The sequence below is a fragment of the Rhinolophus sinicus genome, chromosome 3 (assembly GCF_057876585.1).
Source record: "Rhinolophus sinicus isolate RSI-liver-muscle chromosome 3, RSI-T2T, whole genome shotgun sequence".
Lineage (NCBI taxonomy): Eukaryota > Metazoa > Chordata > Mammalia > Chiroptera > Rhinolophidae > Rhinolophus > Rhinolophus sinicus.
The window spans coordinates 175881558-175897713 of record NC_142503.1 but is presented as its reverse complement, the minus strand read 5'-3'; the positions used below and the strand labels follow the sequence as shown (position 1 = coordinate 175897713).

At 40.5% G+C, this 16156-nt stretch overlaps 1 protein-coding gene across 21 annotated transcripts in view; it reads right to left on the bottom strand.

Annotated features, from left to right (window-relative positions):
• The window catches only part of SIPA1L1 (signal induced proliferation associated 1 like 1), a 350224-nt gene that overhangs the window by 139774 nt on the left and 194294 nt on the right, over window positions 1-16156 (bottom strand). For 18 of the 21 annotated variants that reach the window (XM_074327262.2, XM_074327274.2, XM_074327276.2 and 15 more), the window contains one exon: window positions 10524-12319. In XM_074327262.2, coding sequence (XP_074183363.2) covers window positions 10524-12021 — 1498 coding nt within the window. In that variant the 5' untranslated portion in view covers window positions 12022-12319. Of the gene's footprint in view, window positions 1-10523; window positions 12320-12979; window positions 13065-13531; window positions 13666-16156 lie in introns of those variants that run through there. The other 3 variants (XM_074327270.2, XM_074327275.2, XM_074327266.2) reach the window with 3 other exon arrangements.

Here is a 16156-nt window from a genome sequence, read left to right as displayed (position 1 = left end):
AGACTTGATGCTAGATCTTTTGTTTGCAATTATATTTTAATATGCTTGGCTTGCTTTATGCTTTTATTTAATGCACTTAAAAACACGATTCTAAGGAGAGTCCAGAGATTTCACCAAACTGAGAAAGGGGTTAATAGAGGAAAAAACTTGGAATATCTGATGTAAGCATTATTTATAATAAGAAACTGGAAAACCTGAATTTACAACAGTTGGAAAAACTTTAAATAAATGATGGCATAGCCAAATTACGGAATCACAAAAAAAAAACCCAAAACTGTATTCAATGATCCTTATTTTACTTAAAAAATGAATATGCATGTATTAAAAAAGACGAGACAAAAATAATATCACTAGTAATCACACAATATATTTTCTTATTTTATATAGTTGCTAATTTTTCTGCAATGAATATATATATAAACTTATAAGATTTTTTTAAGTATAAAAAATATATTTGGTTTGCAAATGGTCAATGAGTATAAAGAATATTATAAAAGGCTGCATATTAATATAACTCTACTTTTAATGTTAGTTATACTAAATCAAATGTCAGCTTAGGGGGAAAAGGTATTTACCATCCAAATGAAAGAAATTATCATGAGACACCTGTCTCTAACTCAATTTCTTTATATTTAAAACACCCTTTGTACCTCCTTCCCAGGGATAATGCAGCAAGATGTCTTCCTATGTAAAATGCTTTTGAAGAATTTGTAAGGAAGTCCCTCAGACACAGCCAGAAACCAGTCAAGGCACAAGTCACTGGTGCTTATGGGGGTAGGGACCATGCCGTGTGTCTCAAAAACTCACCATAGCCCCATTTTTGTTGACTGACTGTCCATATGAATTGTAGAGGTTGCATCTGCTGATGCTTTTACACCATCAAATGCTGCTACTAAACTCAAACGCAGTTAGGAAGACCTCTCCTCTTACTTACCCCCCCAACCCCTGAAACTCAGAGGAATGGCTTCCTGTACAGACAAGGGGGCTCCATCAGAAGAAGAAAGGAACTGCTACAATAAAGCAAATCTTTTTTGAGCACCTAATTTCGGCACTCAGGGTGAGGGGCCCAGTAGTGTCTGAAGTTATAATATAATGAGGTATGCATTCAGAAAATAGGTGCCAGGCTTTAGTACATGCTACATACTGAAATAAAGATCTAAGGGGCCCTTATTTCCTTGAGACTGCAAAACAAAGAGCATAGACATTCTTTGGAATATGGCAACCTTCCAGTAAGGATGGCAGTCCCTTTGATGCATACTGCCATTTTCATGAGGATGGTTCATGTGGTACGGTGGTTCCCCGAAAATAAGACCGAGTCTTATATTAAGGTTTGCTCCAAAAGATGCATTAGGGCTTATGTTCAGGGGCTGTCATCCTGAAAAATCATGCTAGGGCTTATTTTTCGGTTAGGTCTTATTTTTGGGGGAACACAGTAGCTGCTGTTAATGACTGTACCGGAAGGATTTTGTTTTTTTTACTTTTCATCTTGAATGCTTTTAGACTTACAGAAAAGTTGCAAAAATAGTACAAGGAGTTTCCATATATCCTTAACCCAGTCTCCTTCAATGTTATCATCTTCTGTAATTATATAGGTACAGTACAATCATCACTCATCAGAACCAGGAAATTAATATTGGTACAATCCCGTTAACTAAAGAGCTTACTCGAATTGCACCAGTTTTCACCATTTCACTACGTCTTTTAGGTTTTGAAGCCCCATTCCAGACCCTGTGTTGCAGTTAGCTGTTGTATTTCTCCTTAGTCCCCTGCTGTCTATAACACTTCTCCAGTCTTTACTTGTCTTTCATGACTTTGACAACTTGGAAGAGTATTTATCACTCAGTTTGGGTTGTCTGGTGATTTCACACAGTTGGTTTGAGATGATGCATTTAGGGCAAGAGAACCACAGAAAGGATGTAACCTCAGCGCATCATTTCCCGGAGTTCATGATGTGGATCTTGGTTCACTTTGTAAGGTGGCATCTGTCAGGGACCTTCACCATAAAGATACATACTATCTTTCTCCTTGTAGTTTACAAATATCTTCAGGGAGATACTTTGAGATTATGTAAATCCTGCTTCTCCTCCTGTTTCTCCTCAAACTGTCACTCACTGATTTTAGCATCCATCAGCTGTGTCTAGTAAAGTTTACAACAGTAAAAATCAGTCTCCATAGTGGTGTTTTTGGCTTATGGGGATCAATTGGTGGTCGTGGTTAATTTCCACAAAACCACCGTCACCACACAGACTTGTTTGTGGTCTCATTTCCTGAAGAGAGGAAAAGGAGCTGTAACACATTATTCAGTGTCTGGCATATAACATAAGGTCATATACACAGAGGGCCCTCATTGCCTCTACATGATGCTATAAATCCAAGATACACTGGCTCCTCAACTCAGTAATTCGCATATTTCACATCAGGACCAAACGTGCATTCAATTGTGAAACATTCGCTGAGCCTACTTAATCTGTGGTCCTTGCCTTCAAGGAGTGTGCAGACTGGTTAGGAACCAGTACGCGTCACGGAAAGCACTGTGCAAAAACAAAAAATGCAGGGTAACTTGGAGCAGTGGTGGGAGAATCTGCACCTTTGGGAAGGAGGGGGTGACACAGGCACTATAAGCCGGGGAGAGGCAGGAGCTCGTTAGATGGAAAGAGAAGAAGGGAGAACAGCCCAGTCTAATGCATGCACTGGGGCGAAAGAGGAAAGGCAGCTCCATGCAGGAGTGCAGTGGAGCATGATACAGCCCTCCCATCTCTGACACCCATGTGGATTTCCGTTCTGCGCCTCGTTCATTGCCCTCCCACTCTACAAAGACACATCCTTGTTATGAGGTCTCACTCCTTTTCTGACGCTAGCCCTAGGCCCTCCTGTGTAAGGCGAGGCCAGCTGGGGAAAGAGACCCACACACAGCGCTTCAGGGACACCTGCCACCTACACCAACTCTCCTCGGCCTTTGTTCATAAATGGGGTAAGATCATTAGACAACTAAGGAAAACCAACAGCATGAAAGAGAAAAACAAGAGACAGAAAATACAATTCAGAAGATACAACTCATTCAAGGAAAAGACTTAGATAAAAATTTCTAATAGCAATGGAGAAATGTGAGGTATATAAAATAAGGATAAGCTATTATGAAAAATAATTTCAGGAAACAAAAATAATCGGCTCCTGGGGAATAAAGCTACAGTTTCTGAAATAACAGTGAAAAGACTGGGTAATAGAAAGTAGAGAGCTACGTATCAATCCCTTACCCAGAGGATAAAATGTAGAACAAAAAATTTTTTAATTGAAATTATGAAAGAAAAGCATGGAAGATAAATCCAGAGGTTCCACCTTCCATCTAAATGGAGTTTTGGACAGAGAATATTGTAGAAGATTTTTTTAAATAATTTTTTAAAATCAGGGGGAAAAATGATGTTCAATGGCTTCTCATTTGTCTTCACAGCATGAATGGCAGACTGTAAACCCCATGAAGACAGGTGTTTCTGCTTTTATTCTCCTCCAGGCACTACAGCTGGCACAGAATAAGTGCTTAATAAATATTTAATGAATGAAAGGCTCCAGCTGTAGCATCTCTGGATCTGCTACAGTTCCCAGCCCATCCACACTCCTCCTGGGCAGCCCCATCCAGGAACTGAGCATGACCCAGGGAACAGGGAACAGGGCGGGGCCATTACTGCCCAACACAGACAGGGCTTCTAACGCTCACTCTTGGCTCCACTGTGTTGGCTGAGTCTCCGTCAGATCTGCATGATGGTCTGAGACTTTGCCTGCCCACTTTTGCTTCCCTTCCCTTGTCCTGCCTGGTGCCACATCTGCATCATGGACTGAAGGCTTTCCCTGCTAAACTCTGCTTCCTTCCCCTTTTTTTCTTGCACAGGCATTACCCCCAAGTCCCTAACAAACCCTGTGAATGCCCGTACTGTCTCAACATCTGCTTCTCAGAGGACTCAACGGACACAACGTAGTACTTGTTACACGATTAAATCATAAATTTGTTCTATGATTAGATTGCATTTGGCAAAGGCAAGAGGTTGGATTTTGAGTAGGGTGGACTAGAGGAGCTGGAGAGACTGAGACATCTATTGCTAGAATTGGGGCAAGAGGCAGAGAGCCTGAAGTTCTAGAACTGGGAAAGGGACATAAAGAGCAGGAAGTCAGCCGCAATTAGAAGGGAGACCGAAAGGCCTTTCCAGCTAATTGGAGGTTGAGAACAATGCAGAGAGAGGCATCAAAGAGGCTTCAGTGTTTCAAATCCCAGGGACTGAAAATAATGGGGCATTTACAACAGCAGGAGGGCCGAGATGAGGGAAGCCTGTTTAAGGAGAAAAACGAAGTCAAAATCTGTGTACATGGTTTTGAGTTGCCAACTAGAGAGTCATCCAGGTGGAGGCAGCTGACGGCCATGAGAAATGTAGCGAGAACTGAGGAGAAAGCTTGGGAATAGAGGTATTTTATTTGGATATAATTGTATATTAATTATCTTTTCCAAAAAGAAATTTTTGAGGAATTTTTGATTAATTATAAAGGAAATATATAAATCATGCTAAGGAAATAGAAATAGGAAAATAAAAGAGGAAAGGGGAAACAAATGTGTTAGTAATAAAGGTTGTATATTGAGCATCAGATTTGGGGGTTGAGGTAAACAGGAGATAGAGTTAAAAAAACAACAACAAGCAAACAAATAAAACATACCTATCACACGATAGACATGTGGTAGGACCAGAAAACAATTCCTGGCACCAAATTCAAAAATGAATTTCTCACATGGAACTTTTTTAACAGGCTGCAGAAGAATGATATAATGGGAAATGTCTTCACCACAAGTTTCATTGCAAAAGCAAATTCTGTTTTTGTATGATCTTAAAATGATGCCCTTGAATAAAGTCAAGTGTTTAAACAAATGTGGCCGCCGGACAGTCTATCTTGATTTTAAAAATAAAATACATGGAGGAGCAGGTGAAGCACATGCCTTTTAAGCAACTTCCACAAATCTCTGCACTGAGATGGCTCAGGTAATGTGAAATCTGGAATGCCTTCGAGATAGATCAGAATTCAGACACTCAGTGTTGGGACTCAGGAGATCACAGCCAAGGAAGGAGAGGATGTTTGTCTTCAAAGGAGCAACCATGCAAATTTCCATACACAATGACCTCCTTGCTACCAGAAACCCTGAGCAGATAAAAAGACAGAAGCAAAGTGTTGCTAGGTTCGTTTGTCAAGAAGTTATTTAGCGCCCCAAATCTCCCCGAGAAGGACGACATAAAGAGAGAGCTGCCTTCAAACAAATTTTACACAGTTTATGTGATCACAATAAAATGTAAAAGACAAGGACATTAAAACAATAAATTATACAAACACAAAACCTTTCCCTATAACTTTGGCAGAGATTAAATGTTAAGTTCAAGAGCACAGAGCCCAACATGGTTCAGTGAAACAGACCTGTTGACTCGAGTTTATCACTTCCTTGAAATATAAGACCGTCCACATCAAAAAAACTAAACATAGAAATTATCCTTAAAGAACTCTGAATTACAAGGCGTTCCACACTACTTTCCTCAAGTCTAATGTTGCTATACTCACAGAAGGATTTTTTTTAAAAAATAAGCAAGATTTTTACAAATAAGCTTAGCTGTATGGTGTCCCCTGACGTTCCATAATATATGTACCATACAATGCTCCACTAAAATATAATACGTAGTTACTTAATGATGCTCATTTAACAAACTGGAACTTGAAGCATAGTTCCTGATAGCAAAATGGAGAATACATCCCAGTGCTAAAGCTGTCACCTCAAGTACAAATGAAGTTAAGTGTATATATTCTAAAGAAAAGATGTTAAAAATGGCCAATTACAAGAGGATGAGGGGTAAATAAAGAAAACTGGACGTTACAACAGCAACTGAAATCCCACTTGCTTGTGTCCTCAAACTGATGATCCTGGCTGAACCCAATTTGTGTGTGGGTGTGTGCGTGTGTGCGTGCAAACACAGGTGTGTGGTGGGATGAGGAGAGGTGGCGGTGTAGGAGGAGGAAGGCGAACAATAAAAAACAATGCAATCTGGTGGCTTAGTTATCAGAAGCCTAAACAGGTGCACCAGCATTGGTTTTCCCTCTCTTCAGGAGTGGGAAAATATTCTTAGATGCGCTTCCGACCAGATAATGGCAGTATCTCCTGGCCGCCTGGGCAGCAGGGAGAGACCCTTCCTTGACACAGCATCTTCAGTAACTTGTTGAGAGTGACACCCCACCTAGCAGCAGATAAGCCTATCAACATTTTGATCAACGCAGCAACAAACACCACTGCCAAGGCAACCTGTGGGCTCTTTTCCATCTCTCTGAATGGGATTCAGGGAGGTCATGGCTCAAAGATTGTGTACTCAGTGCGAAATTGAAAACGTCCCATGTGGCCATAGCAAACGAGGTGAGTAATGGCTAGGAAAAACGTCTCTTCCTAAATAAGCCATGTCAGCTATAAGTAACATAATTATCCTATAACTTAGTATTTTCCACATATAAATTTCCTTGGTTCTTTGATCATGGTAACTACGAAAATAAAAGCTAAATATAAAACAAATATGTACTAAAAGGGAGATGACCAGATTAGTTTTAACGCTATCCTATGGCCTGGTCTGTGCCTTTCTTGGGAGGCTGTGGCTGTATCACTTGGACTGATCACAATAACAGCTTCACCTTGGGGTCCTACGAGCATTAAGTGAGGAGATCTGCATAAACACAAAGTAATAACACCATAAATGGTAGCTGTATTACTACTGTCTTTTAATCCTGGGTGAGTCCCCATGGAAACATCACACACACCAGCAAAACAGCAAAGGGTAGTGAACAGAAGAAAGGACTGCAAAGAAAAACAGCACTTATTTTAATAAGTGCAAACAGTGGGATTCCTCTATCGGTCTAGCATCTTTCCAGCAATGGGCTGGGCTTGCATGTTGAAGTCAAATGTCCTCTAAAGTCTAACTTTTCAAAATAATGATGTTTTTAAAAACCATGTGATATTAAAAGGTGACTGCAGCTTCACCAGCCAAACACAACTAAATTTTACATATAATGTCGACTATAGAGTATACTTCAGTAAAGTGAATTTTTTTGTTCCGCAGAGACTTAGCCAGAATGAAGTCAGGAATGCATTAAACAGAATGGAAAATATATGGTGAAACAGAGGTTAAAGTGACAAGCAGGTCAGGAGCGCTACACCCCATTGCGGGAAGATAAATTACATCTGACACTGATGGACTCCTTCAACAGGATGACTCACTTTAAAGTTCTGATTAGGAACAATGAGTTAGTGCACTAATTTCAGTGAATGAAGTTGTATACAAAAAATTGTAAGACAGAATTAGTTGACTATTTTAGATAGCGATAAAAAGTATAGATAGCATATGTGTTCTAATATACAGTTATACGTTAGGAGCTTAATTTCAGCTTAAAATGAAATTAAGAGTCATAATTTGTTGTATATTATCGTATTGTGACAAATGACCTGCCTGATTTGGAAGTGCTAAGTTGTGTGGCCCAAGAAAACACAGCCGGCATTCTCTGTCACTGCCCTCCACTGAACCAACTTCCTGGCTTAACTACTGTTCGCAGTTCCCTCTGTAAACCAGGATGACGAATGTCCAGTGGCAGCAACAGGCAATTTCTAGTGCCTCACACACAGAATTTCTGCTCCCACCAGCTGGACTTCATACTGACAAAGAGTCGGCTGTGTCTTCCCAAACCTGTTTATGCCAGTTGACTTGCTACTGTAATTATGAAATTTAATTAAATGTTATGAAAGCTGATGGAATATGAGCTCAAAAGATAAATCTTGTTTCTACTAAAAATTAAGTAGAAGGCTTTGGAAAGACTTAATAAAGGCAAGTCACTGAAAACTGTTGGATTAGATGTGGGTGGGACAAACATTAAAAAAATGAGAAAAAACATATGAAACCTAAGATTCTGTAAGATTCAGCTTGCTTGGCTAGTGTCTACGTTTTTGCTCTTGTGGTTTATACTATTAACACAACGTAAAATTCAAAATAGTAGAATCACTGTTACAGAAAAGCCCTTCGCCTCACAAGAGTTTGGCAAATATATTTTTATTTATTTTAATGAAAATAACACATTTTGCATATGTACATTTTTTTAAAGATGTAACTGATATTTTCAAGTAGCCAATTCCAATTATGTTGAACAAGAGGGTGTCTTCCATGCTTCAAATTAGAAACTACTTTGGACTAGTAGCTTTTAAATTTATGAAATGCTATAAACTAACCTGGATTACTCTGGAATATAAGCGTTCAAATTTTTATCCCATACTTTGGAAAGATAAAAATACTTTAAACAAATTTCTACCAGATTTAAACATAAAAATATACTCCTTCTCTTTAGACTAATATAGTAGAAAGCAGACAGAGCACAGCGGTTAGGACGAGCTCTGGTCGGACACATCAAAAGTGGAATCCTGGTTCCAACATTACTAGCTCCACGACAGCTTAACCACCAAGGTCACTTATGCCCAGTGTTTACATCTGGTAAATGCCATCAATAATCGTACCTACCTCAATGGGCAGAGAGAGGTTGAAATGAGAAAATGCATGTCTTAAAATAGCAAATGCTTAGCAAAATTTCTGGCACATAATAAGTACTCAAAAATGTTCATTATTAATATTATCAGAGTGACTAATAGGGAAAAAACGCCCATTACTACATAAATAAGATTATAACTATGTTCTCTCTCTCTCTTACACTGAACTCAATGTATTGGTTTTTAGCAAGATGGCCTCCACCTATAGACAGCTTCCGAAATACATGTGGAAAATTTCCCCCGGGGTGCAATAAATCAGGTGTTCTCAGAAAGGAGCAATTTTACCTCCTAAGGGATATTTGGCAATGCCTGGAAATATTTAAGTTCATCACAGCCGGAGTGGGGGCAGGAGACACCTGTTGGCATCTAGGGTGTAGAGGCCAGGGACGCTGCTAAACATCCTGCAATGCATAGGACAGCACCCCTCCCAACAAGAACTGTCTGGCCCCAAATGCCAAGATGGCAACATTGAGAAACCCTGTATCTTAAAGGACAGTATAAGAAGGAAGTGATTTCTGAAATCTTAACTCTAGAAAATTATTGTGAGAGAATAAAGATTGCTTAAAAATGAAGTTGGGGTTTTCATTATCATATTGATTCCAGGACCCCTGCCACAAATATTCAGGAGACACAGATACTCAGTAACAAGACAAGACTCTTTTGGTCAATAAGCCCTTGTGAATAGGGTCTATCATGTAATAATCTTATGATAAATTTTATTCTAAAGTGGGTAATGTCATAAAGCTATAATGAGTTCTAGAAATGCAACTTCATTCGGAAGAATAAATGTTAATAAGATTCAAATATCCCAAAACAGTAGGTGGGAAATCCAAACATTGCTGTGGTCCTTCGCATAGAGGGGGCCTCTCAGCAGGGCTACAGAGTAAGATCACTGAATAGATGAGGGATAAAAAACAAGGTGATGGAAGGAGAATGACTCTGGGTGGTGAGCACACAATGTGCTATACAGACGATATATTACGGAATTGTACACCTGAAATCTATGTAACTTTACTAACAATTGTCACCCCAATAAACTTTAGTTAAAAAAAAAAAAGGATCCCTGAGCTCCCAATAGACCATAACTGCATGTCCTTTTTTGGCAAGCATCCTGCTCTGGGTGCTTGCATTACAAACTCATTCTTCAAATAATAATGCTGCTCGTAAACACTTTAGAAAGTTGCTGAGAGTTCATTTAAACTACTTACTTTTTAATAAATCACAGGGCCTTTCTTAAAAGTGTGGGATAAAACTATATACAAAGTACAATCTAATAATATATGTATACATTTTCCCCCCACAAAACAGAAAAGACTTGAAAGAAAGTCACAAACATGTTAAAGGTATTTATCTCTTCAGTGCCCTATTCAAATTAAGACCTAAATTTGATTCCTGGCTCTGAGACTCATTGAGTCTGTGACTTTTGTCAAATAATGTAACTAATTTTCACTAAAATTTCTGTGAAATGGAGAGGAAGGTATTACATTCGATGAGAACACTGAGGCAGAAAAATAGTCCTGTTCTGATTGTAAAAGTGTTAAATAAATGAAAGGCAGCAATAAGATTTTTTGTAATCCTTAAGATGAAGCTATATCTAAAATATTTTCAACTTTATCTAACATTTATCCCTAAAGGTGACACAAGTCTTCTACACAAAGACTATAATTTCATCCGCTAAATCAAAGGACTTTTTATTTAAAAAAAAATAAACATTAATATTTATATACAAGACATTTTAATACCTGAAAGGAGAAAGTAACTCAAAAATGCAAAAAGAAATACATGGTGGCAAATACCTATTTTACTATTTTACCGTCACGAAAAAGAAGGAGTTCCTGAAAATCTTTATGTCACCAATAAAAAAACCAGACAGACAGTACTTTTTCAGAAAGCACAGCACAGAAAATTAAAATAACAGAAGACCTCTACTTACCCTTCTGGTAGAAGAATTTCCTGTAATAGTAGGCGCCGAGGTCCACGTGTTCCACAATGTACCTTTTCACGCCATCCAGATGCAACACCACGTTTTCCTTGGGCACTTCCAGCACTGCCACTCCTGCATTCGTGCAATGGGAGCTGAGTGCAGACTCAAAGGAGGCACTTTCACATCCACTAAAGGAACCAGAATTTGATTTTGACAGGCTGATCTTCCTTTCACCTTCTCCACCTATCTCATTCCGAAAATAAGGGCAGCTCATTACAAGTTCATTGCTTTTATCATCTCCCTGGTCCATGCTGAGGCTTCCTTTGGAATTCAGGTCCTCTGTGCTGCCCATTGGGGAGCTAAAACTGACTGAGTGGGACAACGGTCCCGAGACCAAGGAAGCCACAGCAGCTGCCGAAGCCCCCGTGGTGGTATTTCTCCGCTTAATAACATTGTGCCTGTTCATAATCGCCTCATTCAAGTCAAATAATACACTCTGGACATCGTAGTGGGCAAAGCACTTTGGACACGTCCAGGGCCTGACGGAGTCTTCTGATCGGTTATCTTCAAGATCCGATGACTTCCCAAGTTCATCACCTTTGGCATTGCGTAATTTACGAAAAATGGATGAGTCTCCGGTTTCAGACTTGGAACGTCGCTTGAGTGGTTTTTCCCTTTCCTTAAAGAGCCTGAGGTTCTCCCTCTGTGAGATGGGCCCATCTATAACATCCAAAGAGAAACCGGATCCCTTGCCCCCACCGGTGATGAGAAAGTCACTGAGCTTGGTTGGAGTTGGACCTCGATCAGATTTGTCATCTTTGTAGCCCTTTAACAAATCAAAGAAGCTCTCTCCGGACGTTCCCTGCTTGTCAATTGAAGATGTGCTACCATATTCCCTGTGCAGTGATGGCCCAGTCTTGTATGTGGGCGAGATACATTCATCAAAGCTATCCACGTCAAGTTCACTTATGGTGATATCACTGTTGCTCCGTTGTCGTATTCTGCGAAGAGCCTTTCTAGGGGAGCTGGGATAGGCTTCAGGCATGAGAAATCTGGAGTCCATGTTCTCCGACGGTCTCGTCTTGTTTTTCAGCGTGTTCTGTATGCTTTTTAACATGGCTGAGTCACTGGAATTGAGGCTAACAGAACTTCCCTGACTCACAGGACTGCTTTTGGAGGACATGCTCTCAAGGCAACTTGAGGTTTCTATTTCCTGGCTTGAACGACTAGATTCTTTTACGTTTTCCTTCCGTGGGGGCCAATCTGCGATCCTTGCCCTAACCCCCATCTTTGGGACCCCGGGGGTTGAGGTTATATGGTGAGAACCTTCACTGCGGGGGGGCCCCACAGGAGCCATGATGGAAGATCCCAAGCTGCCATTTTGGGACCTGAAACGCCGCATGTAGAAGTCGTCGGTGTGGACTTTGGGAGGGCCATCTGTGCCGACGACCGAGGCCCTTTCGGTGGCAACAGGCCTCTCCGTCTGGGACCGTTTCAAGCTGGTCATGATGTAAAAGCAATCAGACTTAAATCCCTGAAGAAAGGACCATCATATTGAAGTTTTAAATGGGTCCCTTTTGGAGAACGGTTTCCAGCAAACACAGCAGTTGCATGAGATCTTAATCTTTTTCATTTAAAGGTTAAATGATGCTTTATTTTCAAATTTCTGAAAAATCCAGATCTTCAAAACATTATAATCCACACTAGTGTTTTTGCTTCACTTTACTAGATGGCTTCCTTTCAGAAAAAACTGAAGGGAACTTGTATTATGGGGACTCTGTGATTGCCGTAATCCCATGCTTTCTCTAAAAGATAGAACGACAGTTGGAATTAGCATTTGATAAATACATCTAAAAATAAATATTAATGTAATATAATATAAATAAATGCAATTGCCAAAATCAGACACATGAAAATAAAAGATTCCATAATGGCTGTGGTTCACAGTTCACAACCCATATATTTTAGTAAAGCACGTTTGAAAGAAAGGAAGAAAAGTGAAAGCATTTACTAAACTCCATTATTTAAATTATACGTATTTTAAAAGACTATTAATACTTCAGCTTAATTGAACTGTTTCATATAACTGGGGGTGAGGGGGTGGAATCTCATTCCAGGACACTAAGGTTTTTACTCCAAGTAGACACCAATGATCTCTAATCAGGTAGAATATCCTGAACCACTGTGCTGGCCAGATATTCAAGACATAACCAACAGAGTTCAGCATTTAGAGCAACGTAGTGTCAGTTTTTTAATAAGACTAAAAATTGAAAAATTATTTTATTGACTATGTCGCAATGCTCACTTTTTAACACCTTCCATATTTCAAAAGCTAACTTGTCTTTTGTTTCTTTACAAAAGCTTAACATAGTTGGCAAGAGCAAATACAACAGAGAAAATAAACAGGGTTTTCCCAGAGCCATCACATCCATGAGCACGCTTCTGTATTTTCCTCTATTACTTACCCCGATGAGGCATATATTTCAGGACGAGTACAGCATTCACCACCACCTCCTCCCAAGCTGTCTCTAGAGTCCTCTACTCCTAAAGCTAGAAATATTTCACGAATCAACAAAATGCCTGCACTTCCTTACCGATGGCAACCTACCCCACCCTTTGGCGCTAATTTAGGAGAATGGCAGAAACAAAGTGCTGCTTTGGCTAGACCTCTTCTTACTCCCCAAGGGACCACAGAGAATTGTTAACGTCCTTCAGGTGTTGGGCGAAGAAAATCCAACTTCCTCAGGAGCACATCAGCCAGGAAGCAAGAGGCACAAATTCAGAGTACAAAATCCTGCCCAGTAGTGTACATCCTGAAAATAAAGGCAGAGGACCCTCTTCCAAGACCACAAATTACACAAGAGGTGGCCTTTAAATTCTTGCCAAATCCATGTTTGGAAAGATGCTGCTGAACCAGCACTGCGCTGACAGGGCTGCATTGTCTACAAATCACGGCTGACACCCCGAGGACGACCCGAGCGCTCCCTGCACTCCACGCAGCGGTAACAAGCACTTACTTCCACGATAATTAAGCATCTTGCTCATCGGCTTCCTGCCTCCAAGGCAGCCGCTTTAATTTCTCTTGCAGTACGCAGCATCATTTTGGAAGACTCGCTGCTATTTAAAGCCTGGAACATTTAGGGGTGTTTCAAAAACTGCACGCTGCCTGCAGAATGCAGGGCCAGCAGAGCTCCAGCTGGGCTCCCAGGGGCTGGCTGGGCAGCCGGTCAGATAAACGCCAATTGTTCTCACTCCCACTCTTCTTCCCCACCTTTTGTGAAGGGGATAATGGTTTTGCACTGCTACCTAATTAAACCTGGCTTTTGCGCCTACTAGATACTTCTGCTGTCGGATCGCTGTGATTTCCTTTTTTGTTTCAGAACTTACAAGCTCCTATTGAACAGTAAGCCTTCAAGCGGAAGAACGTGCTAACTGTTGCGTCCAAAGGCAGCACATGTGGCCATAGCTAAGGTTCAAGAAGGCCCCTCCTAAAATGGAAGGAAACCAGGCAACTGAACCAAAATGCAAAGTAAGCACCAGTGCATCTCCAAAGAAAAAAATCTTTTGACAACTCAAACCAGAACTTATGAGCTATTTTGTAACCAGTTGGGGGGGGAGGGGGGAGGGGACGAAGCTGTATATTTCAATGAAATATCTTTCAAAGAGAATACACAAGCATAAAGAATAATTCTAAGTAGATTCTTATAAAAACCAGATGCTTTCAATGTTTCTCACAAGCTCATAGAAATCAAAATAAATCACTTATTATTCCCAGAACTTTCATTCTCTAAAAGGCCAACACTCCGGTCCCACCGTGATAAAAGCTCATTCTTGCCACAATTCATTTCCCTTGGAAAACAGTTTGTTGCAGAACTGTCTTTTTGGGTATATGTGAAGTCACATCCATTGCAGGAGGAACCTGAAAGCCAGCACTAAAATACAATACCGTGAACTGACTTGGAAATGCCCAGCTTGGCCATCACTAGTGTAGACTCCTCTTCAGAACCATCCCATATGCTTTGTATATTTTTTAATGGGTTTCTAAAACTCTTTATTTTAAACAAAAATTTCTTCACAATTTAAAAGAAATACCAAGCCTAATTATATCTTGATTATAACAACTCAATTATTTTTTTAATTTCAAAATATGGATGGGCACATAAAAGGAGAGTGTGCTCACAGTTAAACTTCAAGACAGACAACTAAGTTAGATGACAATTTTTTTCTGTAATAAGGACCTTCTTTCCCACTTTCACGCTTTCATTCCCTCCCTCCCTTCCCTCACCCTTATTTACAACATCATCCCCCTTTTGGTGTAATACAAACTTTGGACACTGACTAGCATATATAGAAATATACATGCTGTGCATTTATTAAGCTACTAGTAAAAAATAAAGAATGTCACCCAACTGTATAATACAGGCGTACCTCGGATATACTGCAGGTTTGGTTCCAGACCACTGGAACAAAGTGAGTATCGCAATAAAGTGAGCTATAATCTTTTTGCTAGGGGAGGGTCCTGCCTTGAATTTGTAAAAAACGCAACATCTGTGAAGCACAATAAAGCAAAGCAAGATAAAACAAGGTATGACTGTATGATGGCAGATCAGTAACACCTAAAATCTATTCCTTAGGATTGATGGAAATAGCAAACATATGCTGACAATTATTAGCAACTGTCTTGATTATCAGCAAACCTGCCTACGCACCATTAAATATGGTAAAAAGCAATAGAATTAAACAGTAGAGCAATACTAACTTATAGCATGTCACCTCTCTGTGTTGAAAGAGCAGGGTATATAAAAATATTTCCTTTGTTACTGTCATGCAGGGTGTCAGGCGGGGTCTCTGCTCCCGCTCCCCACATAAGAACGCAGGATATGATGAGGCCAAAAAGGAACACCCACGGAGCCATAGATACGGGAGTCATGCCACTATACTCTCACTGGCGGCTGGGTTGGAGACACAGGAGGCAGGAGCCACACTGTCTGCAACCTGCTGTCCACTTCTCTGCAATCCACAACCCGCACTCCACCGTGCTAACTGTAATCCGCGCTTGCTAGCTCAGCCTCCATCTTCTCGCTAGCCCCCATCCTCTGCTAGCCTAGCCACAGCAGCAATATTAGTGGCCAATAGCTCACTGGTTATAGCTGACGGCCAACTAGCCACAGCTGATGGCCATCCAATCACAGTTGATGGCCATTTACTACCTGAGCCAGCAGCTTTCTATGTGAGGCCCAGAGCCTGGAAACTGCTGTCTGGGGCTCTGACCCCAGTTACACAGGTAATTTTACAGCTATAAGTACTATTAGAGTCCATGGTAGATCCATTTAGCTAGAATACCAACCTACTTTTAGTTCAGCGAGTTGTTGGAAACTGTACCAGAAAACAAGATCTATTCTTATCAGTTGAAAGTCTTTTCATCAGTCATGGTCTATCACAATGTAACCTATCACTCTTTACTGATAAAGCCATTCTTCTCCAAGTGCTTTGTCCTCTCCGCTAAACCATCCCCAGCCTTTCTGCATTCTCTTCTGAGTGTCAACCGCATCCCTGGTGCCAGGGATATTTGAGGAAACAGTCTCTTCCCTCAAGGAAAGACACTGTAAAGTGGCCCTTGTCATTCTGGCTCTTTGAGACAC